Source organism: Pristis pectinata, chromosome 3 (genome assembly GCF_009764475.1).
Source record: "Pristis pectinata isolate sPriPec2 chromosome 3, sPriPec2.1.pri, whole genome shotgun sequence".
NCBI lineage: Eukaryota > Metazoa > Chordata > Chondrichthyes > Rhinopristiformes > Pristidae > Pristis > Pristis pectinata.
In genome coordinates this window covers 94,833,531-94,852,417 of record NC_067407.1, presented here as the reverse complement: position 1 = coordinate 94,852,417, position 18,887 = coordinate 94,833,531, and the positions used below count along the sequence as shown (strand labels likewise).

At 38.9% G+C, this 18,887-nt stretch overlaps 1 protein-coding gene across 1 annotated transcript in view; it reads right to left on the bottom strand.

Annotated features, from left to right (window-relative positions):
* The window catches only part of LOC127567749 (dystrophin-like), a 358,665-nt gene that overhangs the window by 221,247 nt on the left and 118,531 nt on the right, over positions 1–18,887 (bottom strand). The window contains 7 exon segments of the mRNA XM_052010734.1: positions 412–591; positions 3,393–3,563; positions 5,165–5,320; positions 10,003–10,176; positions 11,571–11,699; positions 14,137–14,298; positions 16,355–16,504. Of these exon segments, the coding sequence (XP_051866694.1) occupies positions 412–591; positions 3,393–3,563; positions 5,165–5,320; positions 10,003–10,176; positions 11,571–11,699; positions 14,137–14,298; positions 16,355–16,504 (1,122 nt within the window).

The following is an 18,887-nucleotide window of genomic DNA, read 5'->3' as shown; positions in this document are numbered from 1 at the left end:
TTGGGATGTCATGAGAGGTGCGACAAGTCTTCTCCTTTCCATAATTGATTACGGTCATTAGTAGTTAGTTCTCATAAGGTTCCAGAGTTTGAAAGTCATCTGTGCCAACCTTCTTCACTGGCAAAGAACCTGATACTTTCAGCCTCTCCCAAGTATCAGTTGAACAGTCAGAGGATGAAACAACAGCTCCACTTTGTGGTGGGTACTGGACTATTGCAAGAAACATGCACCTCAGACTATACACGCCTCAGCTCTGACAAGCTATTGTAAATTGATGCTTGATAACCTGAGAGGGTCTTTAACAACTGGACTCAATGCCTCAGGTAATCATACCTCACTTCCCAAACATCCCAGTATCATAGTGGAATATTGCATTCTTTTTTGTTTGCATTAAGTCGAAACACTACTTACCAATAGTCTGCCACTCCAACTCTGTGCCAGAGTGTGGACCCTGTTCCAACTAGTGTTCAGTGCACAGAGGTTATCCTCCAGAATTCCTTCACTGCCTTCTACCAGACATTGCAGGGCCGCACTACTCTCCGTGATGCTACCTAGTTCACTTTTCTTTCCCTCCAAATCTTTCAGAATTAGCTGTTGAAATAAAAATATATACATTGCTCATTCTTAATTAATTGACTGCTCAAAGCACCCATCTTTAAGAGAAACACCACATCAAGATATGATAAATACTTTTATTGCATTGTAAACTTTAAATCAAACATGACCACACATCCCTACATCCAAGATCACCAATTCAGCCGCATCCTAAACTTCCCATTTCATTCATAAATGACTCTTTTATTATGGATGAATACAAAATGGCCACGTAATGGCACAGTGGTTAAAGCTGCTGCCTCACAACTCCAGAGGCCTTTCTGGGTTCATTTATGACCTCTGCAGAATTTTTACTTTCGCTTCCTATGCATTTTGCTCCAGATTCCTCTTGCATCTGGTGCATTAATTGACCACTGTAAATTATCCTAAAGTGCAGGTTAAATAGTAAAAGGGGAGTTCATGGGCACATGAGAGAGTAAGTTGCAGGAGTACAGGGAAACATCCTTGGGGTTGCTCCCCTGGGAACCAGAATGGACTCATGGGGTTGCTCCCCTGGGAACTGGAATAGACTCAATGGGCCAAAAGGCCTCTTCTGTGTTGCTACAAGTATAAACTAAAATTCTATGCTCTCTTTTAAACTGGTTACTAGGAAACATGCCAAAAGGGAAGATTGTAAATAGATAGGGCTGGATAAAGTAAAAGGTATTTACCTTCAAGAGGAATCTTTCAGTCAAAGATTGAGGATGAATAATAGCTTTACATTTTTGAGAACTATTTAAGGAATTACTTCAACTGCCTTCAATAAAAATTCAAGTGGCTGTTTGAGCTTGATGAAAAACATTTATCATCATGGGATGGGAAGCAGCTCATTCTCGAGTTCTCAACAACAGGGTTCACAATGTCACAATCCTTCTTGCCAAGAATGACATATACCATCAATATCATTGAGATGACCAACGGCCAGAAACTTAACAAGGCCGGCATTGGACTGTAGCAAGGTATGCAATGACCTGGATATCCTGTAGGAAGCGATTCACCTCTTGACTCCCAACAGCCTTTCCACCTTGCAGCACAAACTCAGGAGCTAACAGGAATATTCTTGTCACCTAAATGCAAATAGCTCCAACAGTACTCAAGGAATTCAGTATGAACCAGAACAAGTGACACTCCATCCACTATCCTTAACACATTTACTCTATAATCCTACAAATACAAGGTGCAGTGCATTGCAGCAACACACTAGGGCTTCTTCAACACCACCACCCACACTAATAGACTTGACCATTAGAAGAGACAAGGAGACACATGCTTGGAAATGCCATTATCTGCAGTCTCTTCTCCAAGTCGAACACCACCATTACTTCACTGCTACCTAACAGCATTCCCTACCTAACCAAAACAGATGCCTTCTCATGGTTTAAGGCAGTCCCGCCAACACATTAATCAGGCCAATTAGTAACTGGCAATGAATGCTGGCCTTACCAATGATCCCCACATCCATAAATAAATTGTATGCCACAAAGAAACAGGTATGTCATGGCCATTCAGTCTCTCGTGTCTGTTTCACCATTCAATTAGGTTCCAACTCTCTAAGGAAAAATGTTCCCCAATTTCAGTCAAGAAAATGCAGCCAGCAAATCAACCATAGCCCTTGAATCACTATCTATGCCTCAGGCACAGCTGCCAACAAAGATAACAAATTGATATGGGTAATGCAGTGGATATTGTAAACATGGACTTTAGTAAAACGTTTGGCAAGGTCCCTTACTGTAGGCTGACCCCGAAGATGAAAGTACATGGGATCCATGGAGACTTGGTACATTGGATTCGGAATTGCCTTGGCCATAGAAGACAGAGTAGTGGTGGAGGGTTGTTATCCTTACTAGAGGTCTGTAACCAGTGGTGTTCTGCAAGGGTCTGTGTTGGGACCTCTATTGTTTGTGATATATGCAAATGATTTGAACAAAATTGTCAGTGATCTGATTAGCGAGTTTGCAGACAACACCAAAAATTGGAGGAGCTGTGAATAGTGAGGAAGGTCATTGAAAGGATTCAAGCAGGATCTAGACCAGTTGGAAATGTGGGCAAAGAAATGGCAGATGGAGTTTCATCTGGACCAATTTGAGGTGTTGCACTTTGGGAGGTCAAATGTTAGAGAAAAGTATACAGTAAATGGCAGACCCTGAGGAGCAATAATGTACAGAGGGATCTTCAAGTGCAAATCTGTAGCTCTCTGAAAGTGGCAACACAGTGGTATATGGCATAATTGCCTTCATTGGTCAGGGTGTTGAATACAAAAGTCAGGAAGCCATGTTGCAGTGATATAGATCTTTGGTCAGGCCACATTTGAAGTATTGTGTGCAGTTCTGGTTGCTGCATTCCAGGAAAGCTGTGGGGGCTTTGGAGGGGGTGCAGAAGAGGTTCACCACAACATTGCCTGGATTAGAGAGCATTAGCTACAAGGAAAGGTTGGACAAATTTGGATTGTTTTCCCTGGAGTGTTGAATGCTAAGAGGCGACCTGATAGAAGTATATAAAATTATGAGAGGCAGAAATTGGATAGATATTCTGAAGTCTTTTTCCCTGAGTGGAAATGTCAAATACTGGAAGGCACACGCAGCTTTAAGATGAGAGTGGGGGGAAGCGGTGGAAGTAGATAGGATTGCAATGTTTCAGAGGCAGTTAGACTGACAGATGAACAGGCAGGCAGATGGGATGAGTTAAAATTGGCATCATGGGCAGCACACACATCATGGGCAGCACACACATCATGGGCCAAGGGCCTGTTTCTGTTCTTATTCTGTGAGGCTAATGGAAATGGGGAACAAAATACTCACTTTGATCCATTTGATTTCTGCATCTAAGTTATCAGACATCACTCCTCCAGAAGACTTAAGATTCACTTCACCTTCTGTTGCAGTCAACCACTCCGACAGTGATTTGGTCTCATTCTTCCATTTGCGAGATAATTGCAAGGCCTTTTCTAGGTCCTGCTTCCCTTCAGTGACCTGCAAATCAAGAGCAATGCGTGTGAAAAATGGAGCTGATACCAAATTATTGAAGTGGAATTACCTTAAAGGTGACTTCAATTTCTCATCAGTGCAAAGCCCCCAAATCAGCCTCTTACCTGTTCTGAGAAATTCCCTGTCAAAAAGAGTGATTCCGTGTACAGATTTCTCCTACTCATTCTCCATGAGGCTACTCAACCCAGGCAGCCCCCAGTCACGCACCTCACCCTGGCTGCCCCTGGCCCTCTGCTTTGCCATTTTACTCTGGCTGTCCCCAGCCCCCTTGTAGTCCCGACCCAACACCTCACCCCTGGCTGCCCCCAGCCGACCACCTCGCAGTTCCCCAGCCCTCCACCTTACTTGCCAAACGGTCAGTGGCATTCTGCCTCAGTGTCTGGAGGGTCTTTCCCTTTAAGTTACACGATCTATTGCTTCTTGACAATCTCTAGCCTTCCATTTCCCACTTGTAAACTTCAGCTTTTTAACCTGTGGACACTGCAGACACTGTAGGCTGTGAATTTTAACCATTTTTTGTTCCCGATCTTCATGTCAGCATTCTGAATGCTTGTTCACTCTGAAAAGTTCAATATTTTCATTTTTCTCTCTTTTTTGTTTCGGAACAAAAGTTAAGTGAGTGAGAATGAGGTGAAGTTAATTAGACATAATGATGGTTCTCTCACATCTTGCAAAAGACCTGTGCTGGCTGACCCCATATTGTGAGACTGATTCCTCTGTTACCCCATCTGGGGATAACATCCCTGCCTCCTTCCTGTCAAGCCCCTTAAAAATCTCATGTTTCAATGAGATCACTTCTCTTTTTTCCCCCCCAAACTTGTGTTCAGACTCAATCTGCTTGACTTCTCCGTATAGGTGAAAGCCTCCACCTCAGAATCAATCTGGTGAACTTTTGATGCACTCACTCTACTGCTAGTATTTCATTACCTAGGAAGGGCGACCAGATCTGTACACAATATTCCAGGTGGAGAGCAGGCATGTAGGAACACTAGTTAACTATTTCCTTTCTGAAAGCCAACTCAACATCTGACTGCCATATAAACTTTCCATTCTGGTTCAAGGCTACTTTGAATCATGAAGTAGAGAGCTGGATGGAATGGAAACAATAGCTATGATCTTGGAGGAATTCTTTTCTTATCATTTCAGTTCTATCAAACATGTATTTAAGTACATTGAGGGAATCACACATTTCATACAGCATCGTTGTTCTGAATTCTCAGGGCTTTCTACTTAGATAATAGCGCAATCAGAATTAACAAAGAATAAAACTTGAGTTTATGCACTTACAAACAATGGCTCTAACTGCCATAAAAGTAAATTTAATCTCATGTCCACCATAGCAAGCGACTTGTTAATTTCAATACCCCAGAGTTACTGGAAGAAAGTTGTCAATGACAAGAATATCAACTAAGTAGAATTGCAACCAAACATTCTCATCATGTACATATTATACTGCAAACTTCTCCCATTCCAATGATTAAGAATTAAATTTGAATATCTTGACTCTTCCATTTTCACACTAGTCAAATTGAACATAATTGAACCATCTTGATCATTTTAATCAGTTATTACAATGCATTACTTACCTGAGCACCCAGGTCATTGTACAGGAGCTTCAGGGCTGTCAGCTGCTCATCCATCTGTTTGGGATTGTCTGTCTGCTGTTTCTGAACAATCTGCCTTCCAGTCTTTATCACTGTCTCCACCTCGAGCTTCACCTCACTCAGAGTTTTATACAGTTTCTAGCGAAGAGAGTGCCTTCAGTTAGCCAACATAGCAATGAAACTTACCATTAACACAACAATGAATTACATCCTGAGTATACCTTTGTTAAGTTCACATTGCCCCTTTTTAATTGCCCATACCTAATGCTGGGAATGATGGGAGGAAGGAGAGGAAGAACCCTGTTTGAACTAAATTCAAAACAATCCTCAATTTTATTTTTGTGGTGACATAAAATTTTCCCAAGGTTAATCATTTATACAAATCAAGCTCCACTTTTAACACAAGTTAACAAAATGATTTGGATAAAAATAAAGGTGGGTTGATTAGTAAGACTACAGACGACAAAAAAATTGGCAGAATTTTGGATAGTGAAGAAGATTGTCAAAGGATTCAGAAGGATATAGACCACTTGGCGATATGGGCAGTGAAATGACAGCTGGAGTTTAATCCAGACAAGTGTGAGTTTTGCACTTTGGAAGGTCAAATTTAAGAGGAAAGTATATAGTAAATGGCAGGACTCTGTCGCACTGATGTACAGAGGGATCTTGGGATGCAAGTCCATAACTCCCTGAGAGTGGCAACACATGCAGGTAGGGTGATAAAGAAGGTGAATGGCAGATTTGCCTTCATCAGTCTGGGTGTTGAGTATAAAAGTCAGGAAGCAGCCGCATAAAACTTTGGTCAGGCCACATTGGGAGTATTGTGTGCAGTTCTGATTGCCACATTTCGGGATGGATGTGGAGGCTTTGGAGAGGGTACGGAAGAGATTCACCAAGATATTGCCTGGATAAGAGAGTATTAGTTACAAGGAGAGTTTGGACAAAATTTGATTATTTTCTCTGGAGCATCAAAATCCAAGGGGCAACCTGACAGAAGAATATAAAATTATGAGAAAATTTATGAGAGGCACAGATAGGGTAGATGGACTCTTTTACCCCAGGATAGAAATTTCAAATACCAGAGGGCACAGATTTAAGGTGAGAGGGGAAATTGTAAAGTAAATATATGCAAGGCAAATTTTTTTTGTTACAGGAGAGTGGCAGGTACCTGGGAAGGGGAGGTGGTGGAAGTAAATATGCTAGCAACATTTAGGAGACCTTTAGACAGGCACATGAATAGGCAGGAGATGGAGGGAGAAAAGCCATGTGCACACAGATGAGATGAGTATGAATTGGCATCATGGTTGGCACAGACATCCTGGTCCAAAGGGCCTGTTCTTGTGTTGTTCTATGTGCTCAAGATTCTTTCAAATATAAATAATTTCAGTAAAATTATGTCCTACATGTATATTGATCAATAGGGATCAAAATCCAAATCACAATTAAAATATTCAGTACAACAGTCATTAATCCATATCTGATGTGATGTATACATGCACCTTTGATATACATCCATGCATCTTCCAGACGTACAGACTCAATGATGTGCATGCATACCAAAAAAACATTACATGATACATGCATGATAAACTGAATGCATGTCTGGTATGACATGCATGAACAAATGATCAAATGTGCTTGCCTGCTGTTATACTTGTACCTGCATCTCTGATAGAGCACAGGATTATCTTATGTGAATGCAAGCACCTCCATAACAATCTTCACCTTCTTTCCAATGTGATATATATGAATGTCCTTTGACATTCATTCAACAATGCATTTGCAATGATTATGAGCATGCATCTGTTGTAAGACATGAACATTCAATGAAATTCATACATGCATGTTCTCTCCTAAATAATTGATTCTGAGCAAAAATAATATTAATTTTTATTACAAGTGTCACATCCAGCTACCACTCTCCCAGTTCTACAAAATCCTGATGAGAATCCATTTTGTTGATCTTGCTTTGGTGTGGTAAACATGACAGTGTGTGTGTTTGCATTGTGAAGAATTCATTACAGTCCAGTGCCAAGTTTGTTGTAGAGAGAGAGATATACACAACTGAAACAATGCAAGTAGAATGCAAAGTAATGAGGCAAGTAAACAGTCACAGAGTCCAAGCACTTAGTCACATTTACACCAGAAATCTTTATTTATAGGCCTAGAATTGTTTTGGACACATCAGGATTCCCACTCAGCACTGAAGTCCTGATGCAGTTCACTGTTCTTCCCCTTCCACCAAAACCCCCTCCCCCAAGCCCTCCAAATGAAATCTGACATCAGAGTCAATCTGGATCTCGGGATCATCAGGATCTCATTACAAAGGATCAAGCCAGGTGCAGATCACAAGTTAGTGCTGGAGGGAAGTCTGCACCCATGACATCTGAACCTTCTTCAGGTGGTTTGCTGCTGCCTGTAAATTGTGAGCTAGTAAATCTTTTTTTTTAATAGTCTCATCATTTATAACACCTGCAAAAAGAACCATTTAACAGTTGCAAATGAATAGCAAAGCAAACTGGCTGAGACCTTGAAACCAGTTGTGAGATTAACTTTATTCTTTGCTGTCAAAGCAACTAAAATTTGTAGCTTTCTCACCAGGTAGGTAGGTATGCTGGTCTCCTCTCTCAAGCAAAACAAAATAGAATATCTGAGCAATTGGAGCTTGTTACATTTAGCCATACATTAACTGGATGCACATTTTATTGCAAACCCAGTCTGATTCAAAAGTATCTAATTTCTTGTGAAGCACGTATCAAGCCTCAGAAAGACTCAGTGTGTGGGCAAGCAGAAGCGATTTTCACAGCAGGATTATATGCCGTCAGATAACAGATCAATCTTCTAATGGTGAACAAACTATCTTCTCCCCAACCACCACCAGCTCTTTTCCACTGCTTTCAGATGATCCTTCATTAATATTAGGAGATTAATGAGTATTATATATACCCCTTCATCCCAAATTCCAGAATGTGTTGTCTCACTAGATGCTGAAAAAGGTGTCCGACAGAGTCAAATGGGAATATCTATTCATTACACTTCAAAAATTTAATTTTAGCCCTAAATTTATATCTGCGAACAAACTGATTTATTATACACCTATGGCTTCAATACTTACTAATAATCAAAGATCCCCTTGTTTAGGCTTTCTCAAGGTACTAGACAAGGTTGCCCTTTAAGTCCTTTATTATTTGACATTGCTTTGGAACCCTTGGCTATTGCACTCCGGGATTCTTCAAACATATGTGGTATTACTCATGGACAGAAGATTCATAAGATACCTCTTTACGCAAATGACCTGTTACTTTATATTTCTAATCCAGAGGAATCTATCCCCACAGTACTATCACTACTAGATCAATTCAGTGTTTTTTCTGGCTATAGATTAAATCTTAATAAGAGTGAACTTTTTCCATTAAATATGCAAACCCCAATTTATAGGCAATTACCTTTTAGATTAGTAACTATTTTATGTACTTAGGTGTTAACATTACTAAGAAACATAAGGACTTAAAGTTAATTTACTGCTTTTAATTGACCATGTTAAACAATTATTTACTAACTGGTACCCACTGTCTTTATCATTGGTAGGCCGAATTAATGCGGTTAAGATGAATATTTTACCAAAATTTTTATACTTATTTCAAGCGATTCAAACTTTTGTTCCGAAATCTTTTGTTGACACTATTGATTCTAAAATTCTTTCATATATTTGGCAGAGTAAAAACCCAAGGTTAAGTAATACTTACAAAAACTAAAAAAGGATGGGGGTATGGCCCTCCCTAACTTTAGATTATACTATTGGGCAATTAATATCAGATATTTAATTTTTTGGATACAAGATTCAGATGTAATTCAATGTCCCAAATGGGTACACATTGAGCATCAATCACTACACGGATTTTCATTAGTTTCTATTTTAGGAGCCTCACTCCCTTTTGCACTTACCAAATTAAGTAAGCATATGATCAACCCAATAGTTAAACATACAATACGAATATGGTTTCAATTTCGTAAATTTTTTGGATTGAATAAATTTAACTTGTCAAGTCCTATTCAATCTAATGTTTTTCTTTCAACCATCCAGAGTTGACTCAGCTTTTTATATATGGAAAAGGAAGGGAATAATATGTTTTCGTGATCTATTCATTGATAACTGTTTTTCATCTTTTGAATAATTGTCTAATAAACACAATTTGTCTAAATCACAATTTTTTTATTGATTTGGGTATTCTTTTTTTTCTTTTATATATACAATAAATCTTTTTCTTTTCTTTTATATTATATTCATCTACTGAGAGATCATGAGATCTAAAGATTTTTTTTATATTTTATTATTTTTTTATGATCTATGTCATGATTGTTCTCTTGATCTCTTTGTATTACATGTACAATCATCGATGTTATATATTAATCTGTAATAATTTGGAAACTAATAAAAAGATTGAAAAGAAGATGATCCTTCAAAGTATTCCTTAACTAAGCTCATCACCTAAATTCTCTTCCTTCAGCTTTATCAAAATTGTGCTTCATTTTGTTCCAGCAAAATCATTCAAGTTAAAAGGATTTTTTTTTAATATAAATACAAATTGTTGTTCCTCACAATTTTAGAGATTTTACAGCATTTGAAGCTTCAGACATTTTACTGCTTTTTTTTAAAATAACCTCTGCCAGGTGATTACACAATTATGGAGCAAATAAATACTGTGCATTGATGCACTGTGATTCGCAGGCCTGATTATATTTTTCTGCAACCACTCATAATTAAGGACTTGGCAGGTGAAATCATCTGATCTGGCTCCGTAATATTCCATGACACTTACCATACAATTATCCAATTGTGACTCTATTTCCTCAGGCTCAACTCTTCTCATATCCAGCACATGCAATTCAGCTTTAACACCATCCAAAACACGTTTACAGTCGAGCATTCGCTGCTCAAAATTTGCTGGTTTCTGGAAAAGCTGGAATTTTGTTGACACTTCTCGAAGTTTCCTCTGTCAATTGTATTAAGCAACCAATTAGTTATGACTGGGTATGCTTAATAATATGCTGTTAGTTTATATGTAAATATTTATTGCAATGCAGAAAAAAAAGCACAAAATAATAGCATCAGCAAATTGAGATGTATGCAGATTAAAGTGATAACTTAAAGGTGCCCACAAAAACAAATGCTTTATCAACTAAGGTTAACAAAATAATTATAGTTGTAAGAATATGCTATTCAAAATCACACACATATAATGACAAGGACAAACAAGAATCAAGTGAAAACCCAAAAGTACCGTCTACAGTCCTCAATGCAGCAAAGCCTATAGAAACAGACAGAGGGAGACAGATACACACAAATAAGAAATAGATAGAGGTGTTAGTGGTGAAAACATCAACTTTACATAAACCAGCATTGCAGAAGAAACAAAATTTTAAAATTTCAATCTAAAATCAAAATGTAAATACTGAAAGTCCAAATTAAAAACAGAATATACTAGAGAACTCGCAAAATGTCTTCAACCTGAAATGCTAACTGTGTTTCTCTCTCCACAGATGCTGCCTGACCTGCCAAGCATCCTTGGTATTCTCCATTTGTGTTTCAAAAGTTCAGAACCTCAAAAATTATACTGATCTACAATTTGAATCCATTGACAACCTCCTTTACAACACGTAGAGAGCATGGCCCTGATGATTCAGTGCAGAAAATTAAATACATCAAGACAAAAAACCTCAGCATGTAACATTTGGAAAATAGTTGTGTACAAAATGCACTTTCTAATAGTGCTAGAAAGCATTGTTTTATTACATTGAATATGATACATAAAGCCATTAGATTTTTAAAGAGAATGCTATCCAATTAACAGCTTCATTACTTTTCTTTCTATGTGCCCATCTTTAATATTCAGCAGTATTCCTACACTTTTTAGTTTGTGTGGGGAAGTGAGTAATTCACACACTTCTCTAAAACCATACAGTCATTGGTTCCAAAAAAAAACAGTAAGCAAAGTCCATCAATCTTCATTCAATGGACATGGGTGTCATGGACAAAGGCAATAGTTATTGGTGATCTCTAATTACCCGTGGACTCAATCGCTTGCTGGAATGTTTCAGTGGGCTATTTTGTGTCCATCACATTGCTGCAGTTCTGGAAACACAAAGGCCATATTAAGGACAGATTTCCTTTGCTTAGGAGAATTAATGGACCAGAAGGGTTCTTCCAAAAATCTGGCCACTTCATAGTCATCTTGGCTAACACTAGCTTTTCATTACATATTTATTTAATTAACAACTTAAATTCTCCAGCTGTCTTGCTAAGGAACTTGGGTCTCCAGATTAATCCAGGTCTCTGGATAACTTGTTATACACCATAAAAAAGGTGTCCCTTTAAATCCACTCATACCTGAAGCATATCCAACTGAGTGCCACCTCGAGAATAGGGCCTGTTATCTACTAATGGAAGGCTTCCCACATTACTGGTCTTCAACTCTTCCAAGGTGGTTTCATGGGCTACAATATCTGCCTGAATTTTCTAGTAATAATACAGAAAAGATTAAACATCACACTGTGAACATCTTAATTGAAAGGTCCTGGAGAAATACTTAGTTTGTTAAATTACAAGCTGTTAACCAGCATGCTTTCAAGCTGTGGCAAAGTCAATCAAGGAAGTAGCAGGTAATCACTTTCCTGCTGGTCAATTATACAGTTCTTTGCAACTTAATCACCAAAATGCATATTTACCATGTAAAAGCAAAATTATTAATTTTTCTTTTTAAGGCTGCTCCACTTCCATTTACAACTAAAACATGTTAAATCAATTACATGTCCTTTTTTTTCCTGGAATGCTGAGGAATCATATGGTACAACTGATCATCAGTGAGGAAGATGTTCCTGAGACTTGGAGATGATTGCCTGTGGTTGTTTGGCATGAAAGTGACTTGGTAATTATCAGCTCAAGCCTGCATATATTCACCAAGTCTTGCTATACACGAACACAGACCACTTCATTAACTGAGAATGGAGCGGAATAAAATAATCAGCAACAAACAGTTCTAATTCTGATCTCATGATGGAGGGAAGTTAATGTGTGAGGCATTTAACTTGTATATAAATATATACAAGAGATGAGGTATTTCATAAGAGTGATACCAGCTTCAGACAGCTGGGGTTGCAAGTCCTAATTCCCATGTCAGGGATGTAACAGAACTACAGAGCCACAAGGACAATGCATAAAGACAGCATCAGTTAATTACAAAAGCCGAGGAAAGCTATTTTAGTCATGCAAGTATTCGTCATCTGACAAACACAGGTAATAAGTTTCAATATGCACTAGACTTGCAATTATATAGCACCTTTCACAAATGAAATCATCCCCAAGGGTTCATACAGCCAATCCTTTGTTTTAAACTCTGACAAAAGCACAGCTGACAATTCTCACTCAAGCTCCACAAGCAAGAATGGAATAATGACAAAGTCATCTTTTTAGTAATGGTGAATGAGTGTAACATCTGTAAATCAGAAAAACAGCTCATGCTGGAAATCTGAAGTAAAAATAGCAAATGCTGGAAAGATTCAGCACTCAGACAGCATCTGCACAAAGAGGAAAAGTTAATGTTTCAGGTCAAAGATCATTCATCAATGTTATCTTCTCAAGACAGCTAGGATTTCTCCACTACTCAAAGATATTTTACGCCCGTTTACGAGGGCCTCAGCTTAATGTCTCAACCAAGACAACCTCCCAGTACACCACTTCCTTCGTACTGCACTGTAGTGCTATTCTTGATTTTTGTACTCAATCTCTGGAGTGGGGCTTGATCTTACAACCTTTTGACCAAGCTGAGAGGGCTACCAAGGCTGGAGACTAATCAATACGTTTTATCCTGCAATAATTGAGCAGTATAGAGACTACATTGTAGAGTATTGATGTCCTTCATTCTGATGAGGATAGAATATTTGCAGTTTAATATTATCAAAGACTCCCCCTCCTAGTTTTCATTCATACATTACCCAACAACGTTTAATTAGTTTTCCAATGTATACCAGCATTTTGTCCATACCACTCCCTCTTTCAATCATATCACCATCTCTGATCAGTCACACTACACGCCCAAATCCCACACAGAATGAGCACAGAATGTAAATATTAGCAAGACTCAAGTCCATAATCTGGTTACCTCATCAAACTCTGCTCCCTCGGTAGTGACTGTGTTGTTCTCTCTGCTCACTGTCAGAGGCAGAGCAAACGATTGAATCCCTTCCTAACATTTTTGACCAAAATGAAGATTCAACCACATATGCACAATATAAACCATCCTAACATTTATGTTCTTCCTTGGTAACATTGCATAACCCCACACTTCCCCTTAGCTAACCTGCTGCTCCACACCTTCAGAGAAAACCCTCCTTCAAACGTCAGTTCATTCTATGTTTGAACATTGCAAAACTGCCCAGGCTGGCCTCCCTCATTCTGCCATTTGTAAACAAGTGGTCAATAAAACACCATGCCATGTCCTAACTCAAAGTATATTTTACCACTCACACTGTGCTTGCTGACCTATACCGGTTGCTGTTTAAGAAATGTCTCCATTGTTCTCAAATCACTCTGTGGCCTTGTCCCTCATTACCTCTGTCACCTCACCCAAACCTCCAAGATATTCATGCTCCTCCATTTCCAATTTTAACCACTTCACCATTGGCAGCCATGCCTTAACTTGTCGAGGCTCCAAAACTGCAATTCCAGTCCTAAACCGCTCCAAGTATAAAACTTTAAACAGTATTTTGGCATCTGTCTGAGCATTACCTTATATGCTCAGTACAAATTTTATTTGTTTAGTTGTGAAATGTCTTGGGGCTTTATACTTCCTTCAGGTGCTACATAAATGCAAGTCATCATGTCCTCAGAAGTGCCATAAAGGGTGTTCTGCCAATACTTCACTCATTGTAAACACTGAAAGTAGTACTTCTTTAACCTGAGCTTCTTGTGGCATCTGCAAGGCATCTATGTGATCTGTCAAGTATGAAGTTAATTGCTTGTCCAGTTGTCCAAGTGAATCCTGCAGGTCATGCATTCGCTGTTCGTTTTCTTGAGACATTTGTAAACGCTGCTCAAGAGAGATCTGCTTGCTCACAGCCTTTATAACAAACAAGGACAGAATAGGTCAAATAACAATCTAACATAAGGAATTCTTATTCAACGCTGAATTGAAAGAATCCCTAGGCGGTTGTCTACAACACCAACATGAGGAACTGCAATACAAAGAGAGATGCTTTCAAGCTAAAAGCATCTTTAGCAGATATATATACACAGCTACACCAGGCACAATTAGGATTAATAATTATAGGGCAACGTTGTTGCGTTGGACAGAGAATGAAAGGGCCTCATGAATTCAAGTGAAAAGCATATTTAAGAGAAAATTAAAATCAGTTCCATTCCCAAAGGCAAAAGTTAACTTCTTTCTGAAATGATGAGCATCAGTTGATTTGTGGTGTGGTATAGTCAGCAGAGACCAAAACTGGAATCCAATTTGTCTATAAAAACGAAGGACTGCAGATGCTGGAATTGAGATGAAAAATGCGATGATGCTGGAGGAACTCAGCAGGCCAGGCAGCATCCGTGGAGAAAAGCAGGCGGTCAACATTAAGTCAGGACCCTTCTTCATGACTGACAATAGGAAAAGGGGAAGCCCAATATATAGGAGAGAAAAAGCAGAGCAGTGATAGGTGGACAAAAGAGGGGAGGCGGGGTGAGCACAAGGTGGTGATAAGTAGATGCAGGTAAGAGACAGTGATAGGCAGGTGCAGGGGAGGAGTGGATAGCAGATCCACCAGGAGATGGGTCAAAAGTATGGAGAAACAATAAAGGAGGGGTAGAAAAAAAGGTAGGCTCGGAAAAGGAAAGAAGAGGCATGATTGGGGCGGGGGTGGAGAGAGAAGGGAGGTTGGGATTATTTAAGGTGGGAGAATTCAAATGTTCATGCCGTTAGGCTACAAGGTTCCAAGACGGAAAATGAGGTGCTGTTCCTCCAGCCTGCACTTGGAACTCTCCTGGCAGAAGAGGCGGCTGAGGACTGACATATCTATGATAGTGTGGGAGGAGGAGTTGAAGTGACTGGCAACTGGGAGATGCAGATCGTGGTTTCGGACAGAGCACAGGTGTTCTGCGAAACGGTCACCTAGTCTGCATTTGGTCTCGCCAATGCAGAGGCGGCCACACTTGGAGCAATGAATTCAGTAGATGATATTAAGGGAGGTGCAGGTGAATCCCTGTCTCACCTGAAAGGACTGTTTGGATCCCTGGATGGAGGTGGTGTAGGGGCAGGTATTGCACCTACGGTGGGGGCAGTGGAAAGTTCCCAGGGTGGGAGCAGGATGGCTGGGGGAGTGAACTAGGGAGTCGTGAAGAGTGCGGTCCCTGTGAAAGGCAGAAAGGGGTAGGGAGGGGAAGATATGCTTGGTAGTGGGGTCCTGTTGGAGATGGCGTAAGTGGTGGAGAATGATGTGTTGGATGTCAATGTGAGCTGAATGTACTAATCAGAACCTGACTGATTCATGATTAACCTGGACCACTCCGGTTGCAGACAGACTTCAGCATTAGACATGGCAACATTAGATAATAGATTATTTGTAAATTATCATCACAATTTTGGGACACAACTTCACCTCCCTCCTCAAAGAAACAGTATAAACAATAGATAATCATTTTATGTTAAAAATCTAATTTCCATAATGAAAACCAGAAATAGTCTTCCTTCTGAAGCTGCTGTAATTTGATTATTCTTCAATTTGCTTGAATTTAAGCTTAAAGCAGATCTACGTGGCTAGCAATTTTACAAAATGGTAGCTGAATGAGAAAAAAATGAGAAATTCAGGGCAGAGTACATTGCATCACATAAAGAACATGGAAATAGGTTTGCATGGTCACCGTCACACTGGTTTAATGATTAATTTCATTTTATAGCAATTTCACATTCTGGCAAATGCATACCACATATTTCAGTGCAGGCCCCAAAAAGACATAATCCTATTCATTTGTGATGGTCTGCATATATACACACATGACACTTGTCAGGAGATTAAGCCAGAGTAAAATACTTGCCTCTTTGGGTGCCTGTGAAATTTTATGAACATACAAGCAACAGTATGAAGGATTACCAGCTCAGAACAACTGACCAGCTGAGAATCTCTTACCTGGTGACTCAGCTCTTCATATCGAGCATTGAATACCTCCAGCTTTTCACTTATAAGTTCATCCAAAATTCCACCATCAATCAATGTTTGGCCCAGTTCACGGATCTGTGTTCGGTTATCTGCAGGATGGCGTAGCACAGACTCGAGGGACTGATGGTGGGGAATGAAGTACAGAGGAAAGTAATTTAAGTGCTTGTCCCAGCCAAGTCATGTCAAAAGTCAATGAAATGAAAGCAATGAATAGCTGAAGTCATGGGAACTTTTTCCACCAGAGATAAATCAGCAAACTCTTCCAAAAATACAAAACAGATCTTGACCTTAGTGAATTAGAAAGCCAGCATTTCCAAACAACAACGTACTGTTAACCATAGCATCACCAGCAAATGTAACAGAACTGCAAATGCTCTCGGTGTTGCACTGAATTCAGGGGATAGCATTCTGAAAATGCCACTGTCAAAAGTGGGAAGACTATGTTACAGAAGCTCAACAGGTAAAACAGATGGTTCAAAGCCTTCAAGTGCAGAACAGCACCAATGCTGTGAAAAACACAAGTCATGAGCGTAAATTAGTCTCAAATTTGATATACAAGAATATGATAGAGGTGGAATGGCTTGATTAATTTTAGATGAAATCCCGAGTGTGAAAATATTGGCTTCATAATACCCCAATGCTGAATAATGAATCAAATTACGAAGAAAACTGTAAAATAAAAAAACTAAAAACTGAAACATTTAACAAACATTTAGATCAGCTCAATTTAAACAAACCTATAGGAAACACTAACAATTCCTCAGTCGTGTCTCCTACATTGAAATTGGTGCAGATTATTCCAGTGGAATATATTTTTTTTGAAAAGAGATGGAGAAGTTTGATAAACAGAATTCTGTAAATGTTGTCAACTTGTATTTTTAGCACTTATTCTAGTTCCACAAAAGGTGATTTGCAAAATGAAGCCCATGAAATTAAAACATCAATCACAGCATGAATGGGAAATTGGCTTAAAGCCAAAAAGGAAGTAGTAGTAACCAGTTGTTTATAAGAGTAGAGTTCCCTCATCAGTGCTTTTTTTCAGTATGGTTATAATAATGTGAAATGATTACCAGCAGCAAGGCAAAGACAATGTGGATAACATGGCTCAATTCTAAATAGTGCAGAGGGACGTGGCTGCATATGTGCATAAATCTTTGAAAGTGGCAGAGCATGTTGAGAGCGTGACTGGTTAAGCATGTGAAATCCTGGGATTCATTGAGTTCAAAAGTAAGGAAGTTATATTGAATATATACAAAACACTATTAAGGACACAAGTGAAGTCGTGCACCCATTTCTGTTCATCTTAATTTTCTAAGGGAGTGAAATTGCTAGAAAGTGTGCAGTAAACATTTCTCAGACTGGTTTCAGGGATCTGAGACTTCAGCTATATGGTTAGAGTAGAGAAGCTGGAGTAGTTTTGATCAAGATTTCTCTGCTTGCAGAGGTGTGTAAACAAAGTCAGTGTTTTCAATAGAAATAATCCAGAGAGCTATGAACAAAGAGTAGGGAATGGGTACAAATAAGGAGCTGACAGACTGCATGGTCTCCTCTGGTCTCATAACAATTCTTTGAACCTATGATTCTAAAACCATTGTCGTACATAGCAAAAATAATATAGATCCAATCGACTGGGAGAAATAAAAGTACAGGAGCTGCAGTCAGTCAAATGGCTTAAGCTTGCCCTGCTTGACCATATTATGTGATATACCCAACTCCCAAATCCCTTTCTCCCCATAAATCCACTTTCAATGTTATGATAAATGTACCAAAAGCAGTTTGTATCACAAATCAGTTTTGTAATATTTCATCGCAGCATCTCGAAGACAAGTACACCTTTCCTTAGGAATAGAGGCCAGAACTGCAAACAGTACTCTTGTTATATTCTCAAAATCCCATTCAGCAAGACTTCATTTACTTTTGTGCACCAACTGCCAATAATGAGTAACCTATCATTTACCTTTAAAATTGTTTGCCGTCTGCACATTAACTTTTTGTTTCATGCGCTCACACCAAAATCCTATATACTCAAACCTCTAATTGTTTGTAAAATGTTTTTCTGTTGTACCTACCAAAGTGAAAACCAGAAATTCCCCACATTGTACTGATACTTTTTTGCCCATTTGCTGAACCTTTGCTATATTCTTTTGCAGACTATATTCTCTTCACAGCTCAATTTCTCTGCTAAATTTGTTTCATCAAACTTGATGAGTTTTCACTCTGAATTTCCATGGAAGTAATACATATAAATTGTGACTAGTTCAGGACTCAACCAACCTGAAAATGACTAACCATTTGCTTCTGTTGTTTTCCAATCGTTAACTAATTCTTCACCTAATTTCATGAAATATTTCAGTACATCATCAGACCTATTATAGAACAAGAACTAGTTCACTTCAATGCCACAGTGGAAAACAAAGTGCCTTACCCTGAAGCCATTGTGACATATTTGTCTTAAAACACATTTGCTTTTTTTCAAGCTCCATATTAGAAATGTTAATAAACT